Source organism: Odontesthes bonariensis, chromosome 3 (assembly GCF_027942865.1).
Source record: "Odontesthes bonariensis isolate fOdoBon6 chromosome 3, fOdoBon6.hap1, whole genome shotgun sequence".
NCBI classification, from domain to species: domain Eukaryota; kingdom Metazoa; phylum Chordata; class Actinopteri; order Atheriniformes; family Atherinopsidae; genus Odontesthes; species Odontesthes bonariensis.
The window spans coordinates 3,575,221-3,594,973 of record NC_134508.1 but is presented as its reverse complement, the minus strand read 5'-3'; the positions used below and the strand labels follow the sequence as shown (position 1 = coordinate 3,594,973).

At 45.1% G+C, this 19,753-nt stretch overlaps 1 protein-coding gene across 2 annotated transcripts in view; it reads left to right on the top strand.

Annotated features, from left to right (window-relative positions):
• The first annotated feature begins 8,044 nt into the window (after positions 1 to 8,044).
• The window catches only part of grm7 (glutamate metabotropic receptor 7), a 344,389-nt gene continuing 332,680 nt past the window's right edge, over positions 8,045 to 19,753 (top strand). Inside the window, exon 1 of one of the 2 annotated variants that reach the window (XM_075460109.1) lies at positions 8,045 to 9,151. In XM_075460109.1, the coding sequence (XP_075316224.1) occupies positions 8,636 to 9,151 (516 nt within the window). In that variant the 5' untranslated portion in view covers positions 8,045 to 8,635. The remainder of the gene's footprint in view (positions 9,152 to 19,753) is intronic. The other variant, XM_075460110.1, reaches the window with a different exon arrangement.

Genomic DNA, 19,753 nt, shown 5'->3' with positions numbered 1-19,753 from the left:
ACAGACAGTGGAGCGAGGCTTCTACATAAAAACTACAGAAAGATGCTGATGTTAAAAGTGTGTTTGCACAACAAATGTTATGGCACTTTCATTCATATGGCAGCACATTTAAAATAAAGCTAAATGCTAAAAGCTATACGCTACTTTTGGATTCATTTTGGGATTCTGCGTACAAATGCGATTAATCGCGATTAATCAGGGAAATCATGCGATTAATTAGATTAAACATTTTAATCGTTGCCCAGCCCTAATTATTATGAACTTCCTCCTTTTTCCTTAAATTTTGTTCCTGCTCAGCATCCCGGACATCTCTTCTTCTTCTTCTTCTTCTTCTTCTTTAACTCGACTTGATTTAGGCTCCTGTTCCAGGCATTACTCGGAAAGCTCGGTTCGGTGCTCCCAACAGGTTTACAACTTTCCCGTTGCCGTGGTTACGCGTCATTAAGTCCTTCCAGCATCCAAACCAGCTCAGAAGCATGTTTCAGAAATCTGTTTTCACAGAAAAAAAGCTCAGTAGAAAAAGAAGAGGACACAGTTTGTCTTTATTTTCTTTATTTTTCTTTATTAATCAGTGGATATTTCCCCTGCTTTGACACGTGGACTGACGGGTTGTGTTCTGTTGTGTAATTGCTTCATCATGCTTTAACCTCAGAGGATGATCTGAACACTTGAGTCACAGAGTTTGTCATCGGAGGGTTCGACGAGCGTTTTCTGCGCAGTGAAAACGATCAGCCACTTTGACTCTTTGAGTCTCAGAGTTGGGCTCCAGGTTTCCTCTGAACTCACTCAGGCTGCCAGACGTCTTTGTGATTTGTGATGAAGTGCAACGTCCAAGCGGAGACGTAAAGCAAACCGAGGTGACGCAAAGCTTTTGATCACTCAGCCTCCGTCGGCTCCAGTTTCTTTGAGCTCTACGTGGCTGTCGGTGAGCAGCAGTAACAGAAACGTTAACTGTTTATGTAAATGCTTACATAAACTAAGTCAGAGATACTCATTATGCAGATCCTCAAGCTTTAATAAGCGGCTCACACTCGCATAGTAGCTTATAACAATATGGTAACAATAACAATAAATTTTTTCAAATAACACACAGCGAATACTGCACAGTATTAAGTATTTTTATTAAGTATTAATTAAGGTTTAATGGTGTTTCCTAAAGGGGGCTCTGTTAAACCTGGCAACGCAGCTCGCTTAAACCACCTAGCTAGCGCACGCTAGCTCCTTTAGCCAGCGCGAGATGCAGGCACAATGGATCGTTTTTTAATTAAAAAAGGGGAAAAACCAGCACAGAAACCATGCTCATCCTGAATGTCTCACTATGATTACAACAACAAACTACAAATACAACATGAAGAAAGTCGAGCACATGCACGCCAGCTTCCGCTCATCCCAGTATTAAGCTAAATGTGGTCTGAATTGAAAATGTATTGGCTGTGTTGTTTCTTTTTTTGTGGGATGTTTTATATGTAGAAATGCATATTTGCAAAAGGGGACTCAGTATGTTGTGGTAAAAGTGGCTCTGCCCTTGATTTTGCTCTGCCAATGTGGCTCTGGTGAACAAAATGTTGAGTATCGGTGATCTAAACTAATCCAAACATAAAGATAATTACATACATCAGGGTTAGCATCTCAGTTAGCATCTCAGTTAGCATCTCCAGCATCTCACCCGGCTCCTTCACTCCCACAGTCACCATCCAACAACAAATCAGACTTTAGTCACAGTTAGGACACGTCTATCCAAATAAAGATTCATCAACACTGCCCCACCCATCAACCATCCGGCCCAACACTTACGAATGGACCCCATAGTTTCATGAATATCTCCTCATTGTTCAGCCTGAGAATCAGTTGCCCGTAGCTTTGGTTAATTTCTCCTATCCGCTCATTAAATGGTGTAATATTTTTGGTTTTCCAGAGTCTTAGAACAACTCTGCACCCTGTAATAAGGGCCAATGGAATTATAAGTCTATTCCCTCTGTTATTAGGCCCAGAATATCCAAATAGGGCGGGGCTCTGAGATCAATTTGTCCTGCACTGTAAAAAATGCCCCTCCAAAAATAAGTAAGAAAAACAACAAATAAAAGACGTTTTTGCTTGAAATAAGCTAAATAATCTGCCAATGGAACTAGTGAAAATCGACTTGTCCAGATTTCTTGAAATCAGATGTGATATTTGGGACTTTTGAGTTAAAAGTGATCTTAAAATTAGCTTAAAAACCTCTTCAAATGTAAAAAAAAAGCTTGTTTCATATGATATGTGACTCAAAACAATTTGTTTTCAAGAGTTTTTCATTTAACAAGATATTCCAGATGTATTGTCTTCAAACACGTCCCTATATCTGGCTGAAATGGTACTTGTTAGGCAGTTGTGTCTTATATTAAGTGTAATGAGATATTTTGAATAGAAATGAGACTAATGTACTTGGTAAGACTTTGATTTTTTCCACTGTGAACACTTTGTTGATGAATAACATTACATTTTCCAAAGGTTTTGTGTCATTTCACATTCATACAACATGTGTAAAAGTGTTCTCTTACTCAGATTCGCAGAGCTTTAGTTTTGCCATCTTACCAGGAGTACAATAAACCCTACGTATGATTTTAGATGTAATTAAGCGGGTCTGTGTTTCTCTAGATGTCTTACACCAGGATCCGGTTATTTCCTCCCACTTCTCCGTAGTTAGATCCCATCCTCGAGTTTTGGTGGGTGGGATTACCAGGTCGCTGTTTTAAAAAAGCCAAACGTCTGTCAGGGAGGAACCTTTTTAGAGTTGATGAGCAGAAGCAGCTGCTCCCGGAGGGGCTGCAGGGAAGCCTGCATCTGTATATTTATTTAATCTGCAGCGCTAACCAACCGAGGCGCCGCTCATGATGTTCACTTACTGTCGAGCTGCTCGGGTGGCGCCGGCCTGCCATCGACTGCACGTCACGAAGCTGCCGGTCTTTGGCGTGTTCTGGGAGTTTCCTGATTCGGTTCAGTTTTATTCATAAATCACAGCAAATATCACCCCAGGGCACCTCAAAGACGCAGCCCAATTCAAGCCAATTACAATCCAACTAAATCTAATTCAATAGAATCCAAATTTCACTAAAGAGTTGCCTCTGGACCAACAGAACACATCAGAACTTCTCTTGATGCGGAACCTTTTTAAAGCCGGTCTGTTCGCTGCTCAATTGTCCCGAGACGTGTTTAGCATTAGCAAATATCAGCCTATCAGTTCCAGCTCCTCAAAAGGGGCCGTTTAGTTCCATAAAATACATACAAATCAGATTTAAATACATGCCGTCTCTCCCTGTTTTCTACTGCAGTTAACAGCACATAGACGATGAACTTTAGATCATTTCCCCTCAGGAATAATTCCATTTTACTCCAAACTGAAGCTACACCACTAGAGGAGAGTGCTGTATCCGTAAATGCAGGACCTCCTTTGGTAGGTCAGCCTTCTCGTCTGTAGCTGTGACCCAGTGGAACTCGTTACCAACAGACATCATAACATGCACTGGCCTAAAAGCATTTGCAAAACGGACCAAAAAATGGCTCTTAAGAAATCAAACCTGTTCACATGTATGAGGGGTGAGTGTGAGAGTGGCTGGCCCAAAGAGAGTGGATGTTGAGTGTAAATGAGAGCTGTTTTTTATTTTTCATTTAATATATTCATGCAAAAAGTGGAACAACTTGCATTGTGTATTAAATTAAATGATAGTTATTTATATGTGAAAATGTATGGTGAAATGCTCATGTGCTCATGTACCTTTTAGCATCAGTTTTGTTACACCAACCTGCCCAGCAGGGACTACAGGTGGAAATTAGCATTTCCTGCTATAACCTGGTACAAAGCATCTTTCCTCTTGGTCATTGTTTATTGTACACTGTCCCTGTTCAAATAAAAACATACCATACACGGGTCACAATCTTTTTCAACTCCTTCAGTTCTTCAGCCTTTGGTTTGCAGATGGACGAATGTTCCTTTATCAGACCGTTAGCAGGCAGGCTGCAGCTGTACGATCTGGGATAGAGGCTCGTTTTAGCTCATTTAACCCATTAATGGCGCTTTTCCACTAGCTCGCTTCGGCGCGCTATTGCTTGTTTCCAATAGCACGCCGTACCTGCAACTGGGACGATTTTCCGTACCACCTCAGCCCCGGTTCCAAGCGGGCCGAAGCGTTACTAAAACGTGACGTCAGCCGACTGCCTTCCACTGATTGGGCGATGAGTGTCGTCACTGGAAGCGTCATAACGCGGATAATAAAAGCTAGCGTTAGCAACCGTTAGCTTACCTCCAAACGTCGTCTTTTTGAAGCTCGTAACAAAACTCTCCGGTACTTTTCAATACTGTTTTGTCCGGCGGCCAGGAGTCTTCTCTGGCTCTCTTCTCTTGCCTTCTGTGCGACAAAAAGTCGCAGGGTGAGCAGCAACACCCGCAGCCGTGTTACGACTACCCCGCCCACGTCCAGGAGGCACGAAGTGTAATGGAAACACAACCAAACCGAGCCGTGGCGAGCTAGTGGAAAAGCGCCATTAGGCCTAAAACGCCTGGAAAAGAATGCCTGTAAAACCTATGGGCAATTTCAGAAAGACCCGCTAAAACCTGAAGTGTTTCTGGAAATTCAGCAATTGTGTCAACGCCTACTACATGATTGATTTCTCAGTAAAAAATATGATTAAATGCCTGCAACGGAGTGGCATCTGCAGGTAAATCGACTTTCACCCCTGGTGTGCGGTTTAAATCTCTCCTTCGATTGCGGTAGTAATTGTCAGTCTTCCACTCACATTCAAACCCTTCAAAATCATCTTCAAACATATGTGCTCGCCATAAATCTCCATCAGTTGGGTCAGCGCGTTCATCAGCATCATCAAAGCCCAGAAACTCCTCAAAATCGCTCCCGTCTGAAATGTCTTGTTCGATGTAACGTACTTAACTTCAAAACAATGACACGAGGAACATGACGACACTCTCACGTGTCTGTTATAATCAGGGATGGGAATTGATAAGATTTTTACGATTCCAATTCCATTTTCGATTCTGCTTAACGATTCGGTTCTTCATCGGTTCTCATTTGGAGATAAAGGACAACAAACCGGCAGCCCTGACACCCGGCACCACAACGGCTCTTTTCAGAGCCACCAAATGCATTGAAGGCATATTCCATACTTCCATGTCATGTCGCGTTTTTTGTTATTATCCCGATATGCAAATGTTGTGGGGTTGTACACAGTGTTCAAATTATCCACCGGGCTTCGGGGGGGTCGGACTTTTTTGCGGATCAATTGATGACGTCACCCCCCCCCCCACACACACACACACACAAAAAAAAAAAAAAAATCATGATAATATCATGATATGCAAACACAACAATACGTTATCATTTGCAAACTCCCTTACCCGTCTGCGGGTAAAAATGGGTATTGGGCGAGTTTTCTGTATCTGTATATGGCTCTATGGCCATAGAAATAACTAGAATTCAGTTTAGACTGGTTTAGTTTAGATTTAGTGCCTCCAGGCGGGGTTTGAGCATGTTTGGAAGTCATCTGGCAACCCTGCAAAATCCGCGCTGCGCAGGTGAATTCAGCTCAAATCTGCACGCAGCACTGTCAAGTTCAACCACCTAGCCAAAGTTTGTCTCACACACGTTGCTGCAGCAGGACGTTGCTAACTTTCCAGTTAGCAACAAGCACAGCAGCAGAACCAACACATGCAGAATAATACATAAATATTAAACCTAGCAACGACCCAACTTCAAACAGCTGTATGGCTTACCAAAAGCCCACTAGCAAACTAGCAACTAGCCTACATTATGTAGTGCCCACGAAACGCAATCAAGAAACGTCAAACAGCAAAGTGAACCCAATGACGCATACAGAATCAAGCTGTAAATTATCAGACTACAACTGCCAAATTCAACATAGCTTGTAATGTCCGCTGTAAACAGTGTGCGCTTTTCTTGAGATTGAAAAGTGCTATCAGACAGCCCCGTGGTGCTAGTAGTCATGGTATACTGCTAGCTGCTACATGGCTTCAAACACAGTCAAAATTATGATTAATCCTATATTTGTCACGGCGGACATATGGTAAGGAATCCCATTTTTCCTACCTCTTTGTGGCCATGCTATCCTTTTTGCTTTCTTGCTCGACACAGCTATCCTTGCTGCTTGGTGGAGTCACACTGTCCATTTGCCTTCTTCTAACTTAGTTAAATGATATTATTCCAATTGTGCTTTAAACACATTATAAGCCTTGTACTTTATTTTCTGACATCAAGTATGTTGGTTGGTGTATTCTGGATTAGAGCAGTCCGCCTCTGTCTTTGAACTGAGACTACTTGTGCATGTTGACTCGATGGAATTCCTCTGATGTAGTCCTAGGCTAACTTTTTTCTCATGGGAGAAAGGGAAGGGCGGTCACCTGTCTTGAGTGTTTGTAAGTTCAGTGCTTTAAAGTTGAAATAATATTAGTCTGATTTGTTAGTTTCATTTAACAAATCACGGGAAACCTCCACCTTGACAGCTTAATTCCACAGGCTCGCATCTCAAACATCTTTTTAACGGGCATCAAAACCCTGCATCTCAGTGCTGCCGATGTTTTGGACTATGCGCGAGCTGCCTGCGAACATGCGAAACGCCCGCTGGTGGTACAGTCCATTGAAGGGGTGTTCCAAAACGCATTTTATTTGGTTATTCATAGTACACATTGAAAAATACTTAGTAACAAGACATTTTCAACACCTGATTTTAATAATAGATCCATTTTTTCAGTACCCCCCCAAAAGTGTAATTTAGTCCCATTTGGGGGGTATCAAGTCTCAATCGGGGGGGTCAGACCCCCCCGGTACCCCCCGTAATTCGAACACTGGTTGTACAATATCTGGTGGGCGGACACCGCGGCGATTCATTTTTCAGTAGCCACGTTTGATGGACGTAGGAACAAGGGGTGGGCGGACCCCTGCAATCTGTGGATTGTCATTGGTTTTCGCCGAACCGCGTCATAGCTCATTACCATAATGTTAGCTTGAGTTTAATCGCTGGAATTCGCTCTGGTCGCTCAGTTCGCTCACCCTCCATAGAGACATAATGATTTCCGGCGCTCAGGTAGCGTAGGTCGCTCTTGGTGTACACAAGGCATTACAGTATCTTTAAAAGCATTCTTCAACAATCTGCATGAAAATGTGGAACTTTAGACCTCTATAGATCTCTGCCCCTTAAATAATATCAGACACATCTTGTCAGTAATAAAGCCCGAATAACACATTAAATATGGATAAAAGTTCTTAGACATGACCTGTACAATCTGACATTCCTGAATTCTAAGATCAGGGATTTAACAAAAAAGCATAAACTATAACTAAATTAGATAGAAAAAGGATACTTTATTTATCCCGCATGAAATCCAGAGTTAAAATGAAGGCAACACAAGAGAAAAATCTCTATAAATCATGTCTCTGCTGCTCCTTAAAACCTCTGAGAGGGAAAGCGGCTCACATGGTCGCCTCCATTTCATTTTCATGAGGCAGATTTAATAAACTCTGCATTTTTTATCAAGTTTGAGCTTTCCAGGGGGATCCCCCCTCCCCTCCCATCACATCCAACCCACCGCGTCTCAGTCCGGTCGATCATTCAGAAAACTGTAGTTTTTCTCCTCCTCTCTGAGCCCAGTAAGAGTCAGAAGTTATGGGTCACCTGGTTCAGCCTCTGCAGGATGTGAATCTGCTCACTTATAAATGATGAAAGAACAGAATCCCACGTGTTAAAAACAGGTTTCCCCTCATCTTTCGGGTCATTGCAGCAGCAGGAATCTCACACTGACGATAACACAAACGCGCGTAGGTGGGGTCTGCGCGTGCGTGTTACAGTGTGTGAGAGAGAGAGAGGCTGAGAGACAGCGCACGCGCGCGCGCAGAGCTCCGCTCCTCAGGCTCGTGAGGAGGACACACCGTCCCCGCTGTGGGTCCTCTCATCCGGAGACTGAGTGCGGAAGAAGCGGCAGCGGCAACCGCATGCGTCTGGTTCTCAGTTCCTGACCGCGCACAGGTGACTGGCCGAGGCAGGGGCGGTGGGGGGGGGAGCGAGGCGGAGCCTATCGCACACACGCGCGCACGGCTCTGCTGTGAGCAGAGCGCAGTTATTCCGTGCTCAGAGCGCGTGCGGAGCGGTCTCATCTCTCCTCGCTGTGGAATCTGAAGCTCCGCAGGTGCGCGGCGGCTCTTCCTCCTCCTCCTCTTCCTCAGCTCCATCCTCTGCCGGAACATGACATCAGAGCCGGGCTGGGGCCGCGTGGCTGCCTCACATCTGCACGGACGGAGCAGCGCGAGGAGTTAAAGGAGTGTTTCTTTCTTCTTCCTTCCTGCCGCTCATGCGGCGCCGCGTCCTCTCTGCGCTCCCCGGGATGGAAGCTGGCGCAACAAGCGGCGGCTCCGCGCGCGCTCCGCGGGGATAACGTGGATCTTTAATTTTTCTGTTTTTTTTTCTGCGGGATTTACAGCAGTCCGACCACCCGACCACCTGCGCGTGTTTCCGGCTCCGCTGGCCACCAGGATGCGCGCGGCTGCGGGAGTCTTTTAACTCTCTGAAAAGTGCCGCACGCGTAGTTCTGCGCGTTTTCCGGGTGGATTCTCTGCTGGGGGGCGGGGGGGAGGCAGCCATGGACGGGTGGTCCATGACCCGAGCCCCCCGTCTGGAACCCGGCCTCGTGCTGCGGGTCCTGTGGGTGCTTCACGCGCTCCTGGGTCCCGCGGGCTCCCAGGAGATTTACGCGCCGCACTCGATCCGGGTGGAGGGCGACGTGACGCTGGGGGGGCTCTTCCCCGTGCACGCCCGGGGGGCCCCCGGGACGCCGTGCGGGGACATCAAGAAGGAGAACGGCATCCACCGGCTGGAGGCCATGATGTTCGCCCTGGATCAGATCAACGGCGACGAGGAGCTGCTGCCCAACGTCACGCTGGGCGCGCGGATCCTGGACACCTGCTCGCGGGACACGTACGCGCTGGAGCAGTCGCTGACGTTCGTGCAGGCGCTCATCCAGAAGGACACGTCGGACGTGAGGTGCACCAACGGGGAGCCGCCGGTGTTCGTGAAGCCGGAGAAGGTGGTGGGGGTGGTGGGCGCGTCCGCCAGCTCCGTGTCCATCATGGTGGCCAACATCCTGCGCCTCTTCCAGGTAGGACCCCCCCCCCCTCCATCCATCCATCCATGCGCGTGTTTCCAGGGAACCCACTCAGTGTGCGTGGACAGGGATGAATCCCCCGAACACGACATGGCGCGTCACGCCTCATGCGCGTGTTGTTGGTGTTGGACAGGTGAACAGGTGTGCTGGAGTTTCTGCTTTGGTTCATTTTAAGGTTTTATTTCCCTTTTTTTCCTCCTGAGAACTTTCATTGATATTTAGAATGATTTCTTCCTGTGTTTGAGGAAAAAAAACAACCAAAACGTGCCTGAAATTGGTTAATAAAGTTGCTGATGTGACAGTCGGAGCCTCCTGTTGAACCCCTCTTGTGTCCATGTGGGAGGAGATTAAAGGGACATCTGAGGGTTTTTCATGAGGAAATGTTTCAGATTGAGGGGATGAATCAGCCTGAGAAGTGGGAGGAGTGTTGGGTGGATCATTCTTTTCATTCAGCTCTCATCCTATCATTCAGTTTTTTTTTTGGTTTGGTTGAAACCTTTAAATAATAATAAATGAACAAACTAGGGCTGTTAACTCGTTATTATCGCGTTAACTCGCTGATTATTTTACGCTGATAAATATTTTATCGCTTTAACTCATTGGCTGCCAGCCATTTTCAGTTCAGAGACACCCATACTGCCAAGTGTTTTGCAGTATTTTGACTGATTTTCCAAGACCCACAGAAAAGTGTGTGTTATGACTATGTACACACCGAAATTACCAAAAGAAAGAGTAGACTCTCTTCTTTGATCAGGAAAAAAAGTTTGTTTCTACCATTTTCAGTCCTTTAGTAATAGACAGTAGAACATAGGTTGGTTTCACCAAAAACAGCTGTTTGACCCAAAAAACGGAGAAAACGAGCTCTTTTTTTTTGTGTGCATAGTGGCACTGCTGCCACCTTGCGGGTAATTTTGCCAGTATATTCTCTGTTTAGTGTTTACAAGCCTAAGATTTAGTGACGAACTCCGCTAGATTGTCCCCCAGCCCGCTCCGTTAAAAAACGCAATTGACGTCTATAGACGTCTTTGGCACCGAAAGAGTTAACACAGTTTTTTTTTTAAATTTTAATTTTATTTTGTAAAAGTGTGTTGCTCACAGGCTTTTATTTTGTAAAAGTCTGTTGCTCACAGGCTTTTATTTTGTAAAAGTCTGCTGCTGTCTGCTGTGGAACAGGAAAAGAAAGTAATCGGCGGATCCACCAAACATGGAGAAGGGTACGGAACTTTTACTCGGCCATTTTCATGTTAAAGTTCTTCCAGACGGCGGAGTTGACAGAACCAAAGTCATCTGTAAACTCTGCCAAGTTGAATTGTCTTCTCAGCGTAGTAGTTCCAGTCTAAAATATCACTTAAAGGCAAAACACACAACTGATAGCAGCAAGTCATTCAAGGAAACAGACAGTGGAGCGAGGCTTCTACATAAAAACTACAGAAAGATGCTGATGTTAAAAGTGTGTTTGCACAACAAATGTTATGGCACTTTCATTCATATGGCAGCACATTTAAAATAAAACTAAATGCTAAAAGCTATACGCTACTTTTGGATTCATTTTTGGATTAATCAGGGAGATCATGTGATTAATTAGATTAAAATGTTTAATCGTTGCCCAGCCCTAGAACAAACGTGACAAAGAGCTCCTGAAAAGCTCTCTGCTTGTTTCTGTCGTATGGGATCAGAATGGGGACATATCTGGGTTTTAATGTCATTTATATCACATGAAGAAATGTTGTCCAACCTGGTCAAGTTTCAGCGACCTGTGAGCAGTGGCTCCACTTTCTGCCCATTTTCGGCACGGACGCTCTCTTCGGGTCAGTTTAGAATCACCGGTTAATGTTGGGAGAGCATGAAAACTCCTCTCAGGGAACCCATAACTACCATCACACCGTCCTTAATGCGCCTCTGCCCATCAGAGCAGCTCCAGCTCCAAGCTGTTGATGTGAACTGACATTCTGAGTCCCATCAAAGTCCAACCAGGACAAAAACGGCTCATTTTTATCAGACCAGGTTGTATCTGTTGCATCTGAAGCTGCTGGTTAAAGTGTTAACTGCTGTTATTCTGTCTGATAACAGACGATAAAAAAGGACATAAGAGGCTTTGTTAGCATTTCAGCTGCGTTAAAACGCAGTGTATGAAGGCAGGAGAGAAGCTAACAGACTTGATGACTTGATGCCTGACCTTCAGACCGGTAGCGCTCACATCAATCATTATGAAGTGTTGTGAGAGAGTGATGCTGGCCTACATTCAGAGCGTTTACCCACAATGCATTTCGCTCCTGCCCGAGCCGAAATCAGCCGGCCTGAAGCTGATTTCTCTTTAGCTCTAAACTCTGTAAACTTTAGCAACATTTGAAACATTTTCAGGTGAGAAAGTAGTCGTTTAGATCCCCAACGTGTTGAAAACCTGACAAAATACCGGCTGTTTACAATTTTATTCCCACGAATTCGGCGCTACTAAAGCTAGCCGCAGTGAGCTAACGCACTTCCTGTTATTTTCACAAAATAAAATACCCGTTGCCTTTTATCATAGGGAAAGCCATTACCATACAATTGGTGCTTTTGTTTTGAAAACAGGAAGTGAACCTACCCTCGTTGTAGCTAGCTTGAAACTGCCGTTTTGACAGGAAATGACGATCGGCGACGTCACGTTACGTTGCATCTTGGGTAGTTTGAGTATGAGTAGTAACCTCATGATGCATACCCAACATTTCGGAGAATCTAGTCTGCATCCGGGAACGTCCATGTGCAAATACATTTGCATCACAAAATGGTTCTCCAGGAAAAAGTCAGACCTCACAATCGCTTGGCCCTATTTTCTCTCCCTTCGTATCACTGCCTGCTGCCGCCTGGCGACAGCCGCGCCTGTTACGGTAACTAGCCGTAAATGTATTACTCTATCGAACGCATATAGTTTTGAGAAGCAAAATGCTTTATTTTTTAAACCCCAGCCAACTAGCCGGACTACCTTCATCAACACCAAAACGAGGCTGGAACTGAACAATGTTCATAAATGATGTTGCTAATATGGGATGTCATACAGCTTCATGTCAAAAGAGGCGAACTGTCCCTTTAAGATGTGTAAGACTTTTATGGGACGTGTTGCAGGTCTGAGATGCAGAAATTATGTTTGTTAACGGATGAAACGAAGCTGAAGACTTCATATTGTCTGCAGTGAAATAAAAGCCAAAGAAGATGCGTTTTCACTCATATTTTCCATCTGAAGTGTTTCTGTTTGGGGTTTTAAACCGACTGTCAGCGCTGCCGACAGGTGTTGAGTTAATTTGTCAGTGTCGGATACAGATGTGTGGAACAATCAGAATTTTTTACTTTGAGTGAAAGCTGAGCTGAATGCTTTGCTTTCACAACATTTAAATCTCTAGGAAAGAGCAAGAACCCGTGAATACAGTCCTTGTTCTGTGTTCTCTGACCTGATTCTGCACGTTTTCTACGGTAAACACTCGTTCTCAGCATCCACGATGTCACATATGGTGGAGCCGTAGCACGGAGAACGCAGCTAATGAGCTGTGGCCGGCGTCCCACCCATTAACTCCCATTACCAGCAGCAGGGCGGCTGATAGAAACAAAACATATTTATCTTTAGAAAGCATCTGAACCACCTACCGGTCTAATTATGTGACACTCTCAGCACGGAGGCTGATTCCAACACACGATTAGCGGACAAATTGTTTTGTTTTTAAAGAGGTCGGCCTCAGATTAATGGCCGAAGTAACATGGATGTAGTATGGTAGTAGTATGGAAGTACAGCCGCTCACGGTGTGCAGTGACACCTCTTCTTTTCTTCAATCTGCACCTGAGCCGGTGTTAAGGCGGGATGAGGTGGGAGGAAAACGGCACGAAACATCCGGTGGGAGACGAAATCGGCCCAATTAGAGCAAAGAATTTATAGAAATCAAGAAAATTTGTTGGATTGAGTTACATTCCTTTGCACAAACAAAGTGTTCCCCAGATCATAGCGTCAGGATTACAAGATTCAATGATTCGCTTTTTAATAACCGCCCACCTTCTGCTTATTTCCTCCTCTGACAGCAGACATTTTTACGTTAACGTTCCTGCTGTAGTTCTCCATCTCAGCAGAGGTTTAAAGGTTTAAACCCCCCCCCCACGCTCCCCGGCTCATGTTGTGTCCCAGAACATTTCAGGAAACCGAGTACTCACTGATATGGACTTTCTCCCATTTGATCAAGCACTGATCTCACTGCAATCCTCTGTAAAAATACGGTCAGATGATCCGTAGTTATTCCCGGATCGAATCTGAGTGGGTGATGTCTGTGGTGTGGAACTGGTCCTGCGCAGGAATGTGGCCCCCCTGTAAACATGCGGTGTGCCCCTGTAAACATGCGTTGGGCCCCTGTAAACATGCGGTGTGCCCCTGTAAACATGCGTTGTGCCCCTGTAAACATGAGTTGGGCCCCTGTAAACATGCGTTGTGCCCCTGTAAACATGCACTGTGTCCCTGTAAACATGCGTTGTGCCCCTGTAAACATGCGTTGTGCCCCTGTAAACATATGTTGTGCCCCTGTAAACATGCGTTGTGCCCCTGTAAGATGCCCCTGTAAACATGAGTTGTGCCCCTGTAAACATGCGTTGGGCCCCTGTAAACATGAGTTGGGCCCCTGTAAACATGCGTTGGTCCCCGGTAAACATATGTTGTGCCCCTGTAAACATGCGTTTTGCCCCTGTAAACATGAGTTGGGCCCCTGTAAACATGCGTTTTGCCCCTGTAAACATGCGGTGTGCCCCTGTAAACATGCGTTGTGCCCCTGTAAACACACGTTGGGACCCTGTAAACATGCGTTGTGCCCCTGTAAACATGCGTTGTGCCCCTGTAAACATGTGTTGTGCCCCTATAAACATATGTTGTGCCCCTGTAAACATGCGTTGTGCCCCTGTAAGGTGCCCCTGTAAACATGAGTTGTGCCCCTGTAAACATGCGTTGGGCCCCTGTAAACATGAGTTGTGCCCCTGTAAACATGCGTTGGGCCCCTGTAAACATGCGTTGTGCCCCTGTAAACATGCACTGTGTCCCTGTAAACATGCGTTGTGCCCCTGTAAACATGCGTTGTGCCCCTGTAAACATGCGTTGTGCCCCTATAAACATATGTTTTGCCCCTGTAAACATGCACTGTGTCCCTGTAAAGTGCCCCTGTAAACATGCGTTGTGCCCCTGTAAGGTGCCCCTGTGCCCCTGTAAACATGAGTTGTGCCCCTGTAAACATGCGTTGGGCCCCTGTAAACATGCGTTGTGCCCCTGTAACCATGCATTTTGCCCCTGTAAACATGCGTTTTGCCCCTGTAAACATATGTTGTGCCCCTGTAAACATGCGTTGTGCCCCTGTAAACATATGTTGTGCCCCTGTAAACATGCGTTGTGCCCCTGTAAACATATGTTGTGCCCCTGTAAACATGCGTTGGGCCCCTGTAAACATATGTTGTGCCCCTGTAAACATGCGTTGGGCCCCTGTAAACATGCGTTGTGCCCCTGTAAACATGCGTTGGGCCCCTGTAAACATGTGTTGTGCCCCTGTAAACATGCGTTGGGCCCCTGTAAACATGTGTTGTGCCCCTGTAAACATGCGTTGGGCCCCTGTAAACATGCGTTGGGCCCCAGTAAACATGCGCTGTGCCCCTGTAAACATGCGTTGTGCCCCTGTAAACATGCGTTGTGCCCCTGTAAACATGCGTTGGGCCCCTGTAAACATGCGTTGTGCCCCTGTAAACATGCGGTGTGCCCCTGTAAACATGCGTTTTGCCCCTGTAAACATGCGTTGTGCCCCTGTAAACATGCGTTGGGGCCCTGTAAACATGCGTAGGGGCCCTGTAAACATGCATTTTGCCCCTGTAAACATAGTCAATCAGTAGGATAACTTATCAGACCACATCAGGGACTCTTAATTTAAGGTTTTTGACTTTTTATTTCGTAACATTCCCTCTTGTGGAAGTATTTATTGACTGTGCTGCAGTTAGATTAAAACATGTTCAGTACCTGGACTGAAATATTGTTCATTATTTAGTATCTGTTGAATATTGCAACACATTTTTTAGTAATATTGGCTCTTGTAAAAGGCTGACTTGATTCTGTTTGATGAGCTACAGAAGGAGTATTTAAAAGCTAAATGACTGAACTCAAAGGTGTTTTTATTTGCTTGGATAGCCTGTAGCTCTGTTAAACCAGTTGAGGTTCGTGCACATTTGAATAAATGTTCTTATACATCCAGCACAGGCTCATTTTCTGTATACAGTAAGGCAGTGTTGGTGGTAGGGTTCTGGCTGGGGGCCTGAGCCCCCGTACAGCTGTTTGCCCAGCAACGCCCCTGGTTCTACGCTGGGCCCAGATCTGATTCCCTGAGCTGCATTTCCACTCGTCTCTCCTCAAAATGAATCGATTTCTTCTTCCAATGATTATTTATCTGCAGTTTAAGGAGAAGGCCCAAGTCCTGCCAATTCTGACCCGAAGTTGGGGTGGCGTTGGCTTTTCTGCACTCATATATCCAGTCTGCTGTGGCATGGAGCTCTATTTTCAGACCTGCCCAAAAAACCCTGAACAGAATCCACAATTCAGTTCAACATGCTGTAGTTCCCAGGCTTTAAGCATCTTCTAAACAGTTCTAAACTGTTCTAAACTGTTCTAAATGTGTTCTAAACGTGTTCTAAACTGTTCTAAACTGTTCTAAACGTGTTCTAAACGTGTTCTAAACGTGTTCTAAACGGTTCTAAACGGTTCTAAACTGTTCTAAACGTGTTCTAAACTGTTCTAAACGTGTTCTAAACGTGTTCTAAACTGTTCTAAACGTGTTCTAAACTGTTCTAAACTGTTCTAAATGTGTTCTAAACGTGTTCTAAACTGTTCTAAACGTGTTCTAAACGTGTTCTAAACGTGTTCTAAACGGTTATAAACTGTTCTAAATGTGTTCTAAACGTGTTCTAAACTGTTCTAAACGTGTTCTAAACGTGTTCTAAACGTGTTCTAAACGGTTATAAACTGTTCTAAACTGTTCTAAACGTGTTCTAAACGTGTTCTAAACTGTTCTAAACGTGTTCTAAACGTGTTCTAAACGTGTTCTAAACGGTTATAAACTGTTCTAAACTGTTCTAAACGTGTTCTAAACGTGTTCTAAACTGTTCTAAACGTGTTCTAAACTGTTCTAAACTGTTCTAAACTGTTCTAATGCGCCTTTGAAACCGCATAATACATACTACATACTGCATACTCATCCATCAGACAGTGTGCAGAACGTTTACCCACAATGCATTTCGCTCCTGCCCGAGCCGAAATCAGCCGGCCTGAAGCTGATTTCTCTTAAGCTCTAAACTCTAAACTTTAGCAACATTTGAAACATTTTCAGGAGAGAAAGTAGTCGTTTAGATCCCCAACGTGTTGAAAACCTGACAAAATACCGGCTGTTTACAATTTTGTTCCCAGGAATTCGGCGCTACTAAAGCTAGCCGCAGTGAGCAACGCACTTCCGGTTATTTTCACAAAATAAAATACCTGTTGCCTTTTATCATAGGGAAAGCCATTACCATACAATTGGTGCTTTTGTTTTGAAAACAGGAAGTGAACCTACCCTCGTTGTAGCTAGCTTGAAACTGCCGTTTTGACAGGAAATGACGATCGGCGACGTCACGTTACGTTGCATCTTGGGTAGTTTGAGTATGAGTAGTAACCTCATGATGCATACCCAACATTTCAGAGAATCTAGTATGCATCCAGGAACTTCTCGCTTACTCAAACTCGCATACTAACTCAAAAAGTTAGTAGGAGTAGTATGTGGTTTGGAACACAGCCCCTGTCTTCTTCTGTGCTGGAGGACCCAGTGATTACGGCTTATTGTTGGTGCAGACATTTAAACAGCCTGAAGAAGGTAAAACTAATCAGCCAGAAGAAGAACTTTGAGTAAAAACGTGAAAAAAAAAAGCTGCTTCCCTTTGAAATGAGGTTTGATGTTGGGCTGAACCGAAGCAGAATGAATGCGGACGTCCTGCCAACAAACTGTCCGTCAGACGTCCTCCGGGAAGCGCCGACCTCGGGTGGAGAGCGGGGCCGATCTCCATCACCTTTTCAGGCTAAAGTGTTTCCTGATTGATGCCTCGCCAGCTGAGTCATGCAGCGAGTCAAGGTCGGGCCGGAGAGCCCCGCGGCTGCTCGTCCGGCTCGTCACGTCCGCTCTGCTGCACCTCAAGGTGAAGGAGGCGAAAGATTCGTGACTTTCTGGAACTCTAAAGGAGTTTAAGTGGACTTTCAGAGTCTTTGCGGGGTGTTTCCAACCAGTAGGAAAATAAAAGGGATGATGGAGATTCATGAAGGATGAACCCTTTGTTGGGTTTGTGGGTAAAGCTCCGGCTTCATTTGGTGGAAACTTGAGTTTCTCAGTTTTTATCAGGGTGGAACCTGATGGAGCGATTCATCTCCTGAGGAACCAACTGGACCTGGACCGTCCAACCAAAGACTCCTTTTGTAAGACTGATGCAGGACCTATTTCTGCCTGTTTTACATTCATGCCGGACCTCATTTGACCAGATTTCAAATGTACAATCATCACCTGGTGTTAAAGGGATAGTTCGTAAATTGTTTTTTTAAATTCTTAGATTTTTAAAGGGTTTATAATTGTATAAACATTTTTGTTGCTTTATTATGTCTTGCTACTGGATGCCTGAATTTCCTTCGGGATCAATAAAGTATCTATCTATCTAGCAACATCATTTATGAACATCTTCTTACCCCCTGCTGCGTCCTGTGAGCCGAGTTCCAGCCTCGTTTTGGTGTTGATGAAGGTAGTCCGGCTAGTTGGCTGGGGTTTAAAAAATAAAGCGTTTTGCTTCTCAAAACAATATGCGTTCAACAGAGTAATACATTTACCGCTAGTTACCGTAACAGGCGCGGCTGTCGGCAGGCGGCAGCAGGCAGTGATATGAAGGGAGAGAAAATAGGGCCAAGCGATTGTGAGCTCTGACTTTTTCCTGGAGAACCATTTTGTGATGCAAATGTATTACTCTGTTGAACGCATATTGTTTTGAGAAGCAAAACGCTTTATTTTTTAAACCCCAGCCAACTAGCCGGACTACCTTCATCAACGAGGCTGGAACTCTGCTCACAGGACGCAGCAGGGGGTAAGAAGATGTTCAGAAATGATGTTGCTGATATGGGATGTTACACAGCTTCATGTCAAAAGAGGCAAACTGTCCCTTTATGGTACATTTGATTGTATTCAGGGGTCTGTGAATAAAACACTGAAATCAGGTTCGTATCAGTTAATCTTTCCACTTCAGGCGACCCAAAGCAGGTAGCGTTAGCGCCTAAACCTAACCAGACAGCCATCAAAGTGACACCACGTCAACGTTACGTTGCATCTTGGGTAGTTTGAGAATGAGTAGTAACCTCATGATGCATACCCAACATTTCGGGGAATCTAGTATGCATCCAGGAACTTAAAAAAAGTTAAAGTTAGTGGGAGTATAGGAGATGTAGGCGGTTTGGAACACAGCCCCTGTCTTCTTCTGTGCTGGAGGACCCAGTGATTGCGGCTTATTGTTGGTGCAGACATTTAAACAGCCTGATGAAGGTTAAACTAATCAGCCAGGAAGAAATTGGAGTAAAAACGTCTGTGAATAAAACACTGAAATCAGGTTCGTATCAGTTAATCTTTCCACTTCAGGCGACCCAAAGCAGGTAGCGTTAGCGCCTAAACCTAACCAGACAGCCATCAAAGTGACACCACGTCACGGTTTTTTGGTAACGGTCCCGGCTGACAGGACGGACCACCTTTACAGAAGTGTGGGAGAGTGAATCTGTCGGCTGGGATGTTTCTGTCGGGCCGTCCCTGCAGCAGAGCTGGGGAGTGTTTGGATTCCCAATCGGAGGAATGAAAGCAGCGTTGGGCTCTCACTCTGTCAGGGCAGCTCACATTGCTTGACTGATTCGCTGACGCTCTTTTGCCCAAGGTGTATCGCTGCTCTACTTTTGACTTTCTTTTATCGTGCGACGACTTTTCCTCTGTTTGGCGGCTCCACGAACTCTTCCCACAACAACAGAGGAACGAGCTGACGATCGGAAACCACGAAACTGAGTGATTTTCAGATTTTTTGCAAGCAGTCGGTGTCCAGCTGCGCAGCAGTAACTCATCACAGCGGCTCCATCTGCACGGAGGACGGAGAACAAAGCCTGAAAAGGCTCCACAGAAGCCATTGTGTTGTTTCTCTGTTACTCCCAACAGATACACAGAATAATCATTCGGGACGGAGCCTCTGCTTCGTGCTCTAATTAATGATTTCATTATTTCTGTGAGTCACAGCTCCCCTGTTTGAAGCCCCTGTTTTCCTTTTGTCTTGTTGGCTCATTATGCAATAATGTCATTATAATTTCACCCCTTTATTCTTCCCGTCCGTGGTTCATTATGCTGCTTCTTTTTTTACCTGTTTATATAACCAGTGATTCCAGAGCAGAGTCCTCACATTCCTGCTCCTCATCGTCTGTTTTCTGCCACCTTCTGTCAGCAGGTTTCACCTACTTTTCCTCAGGATGAACCTTTGACCTTTTGACTTATTTTTCAGTTTTTAACGGTACTTTGAGCTCATGTTTCT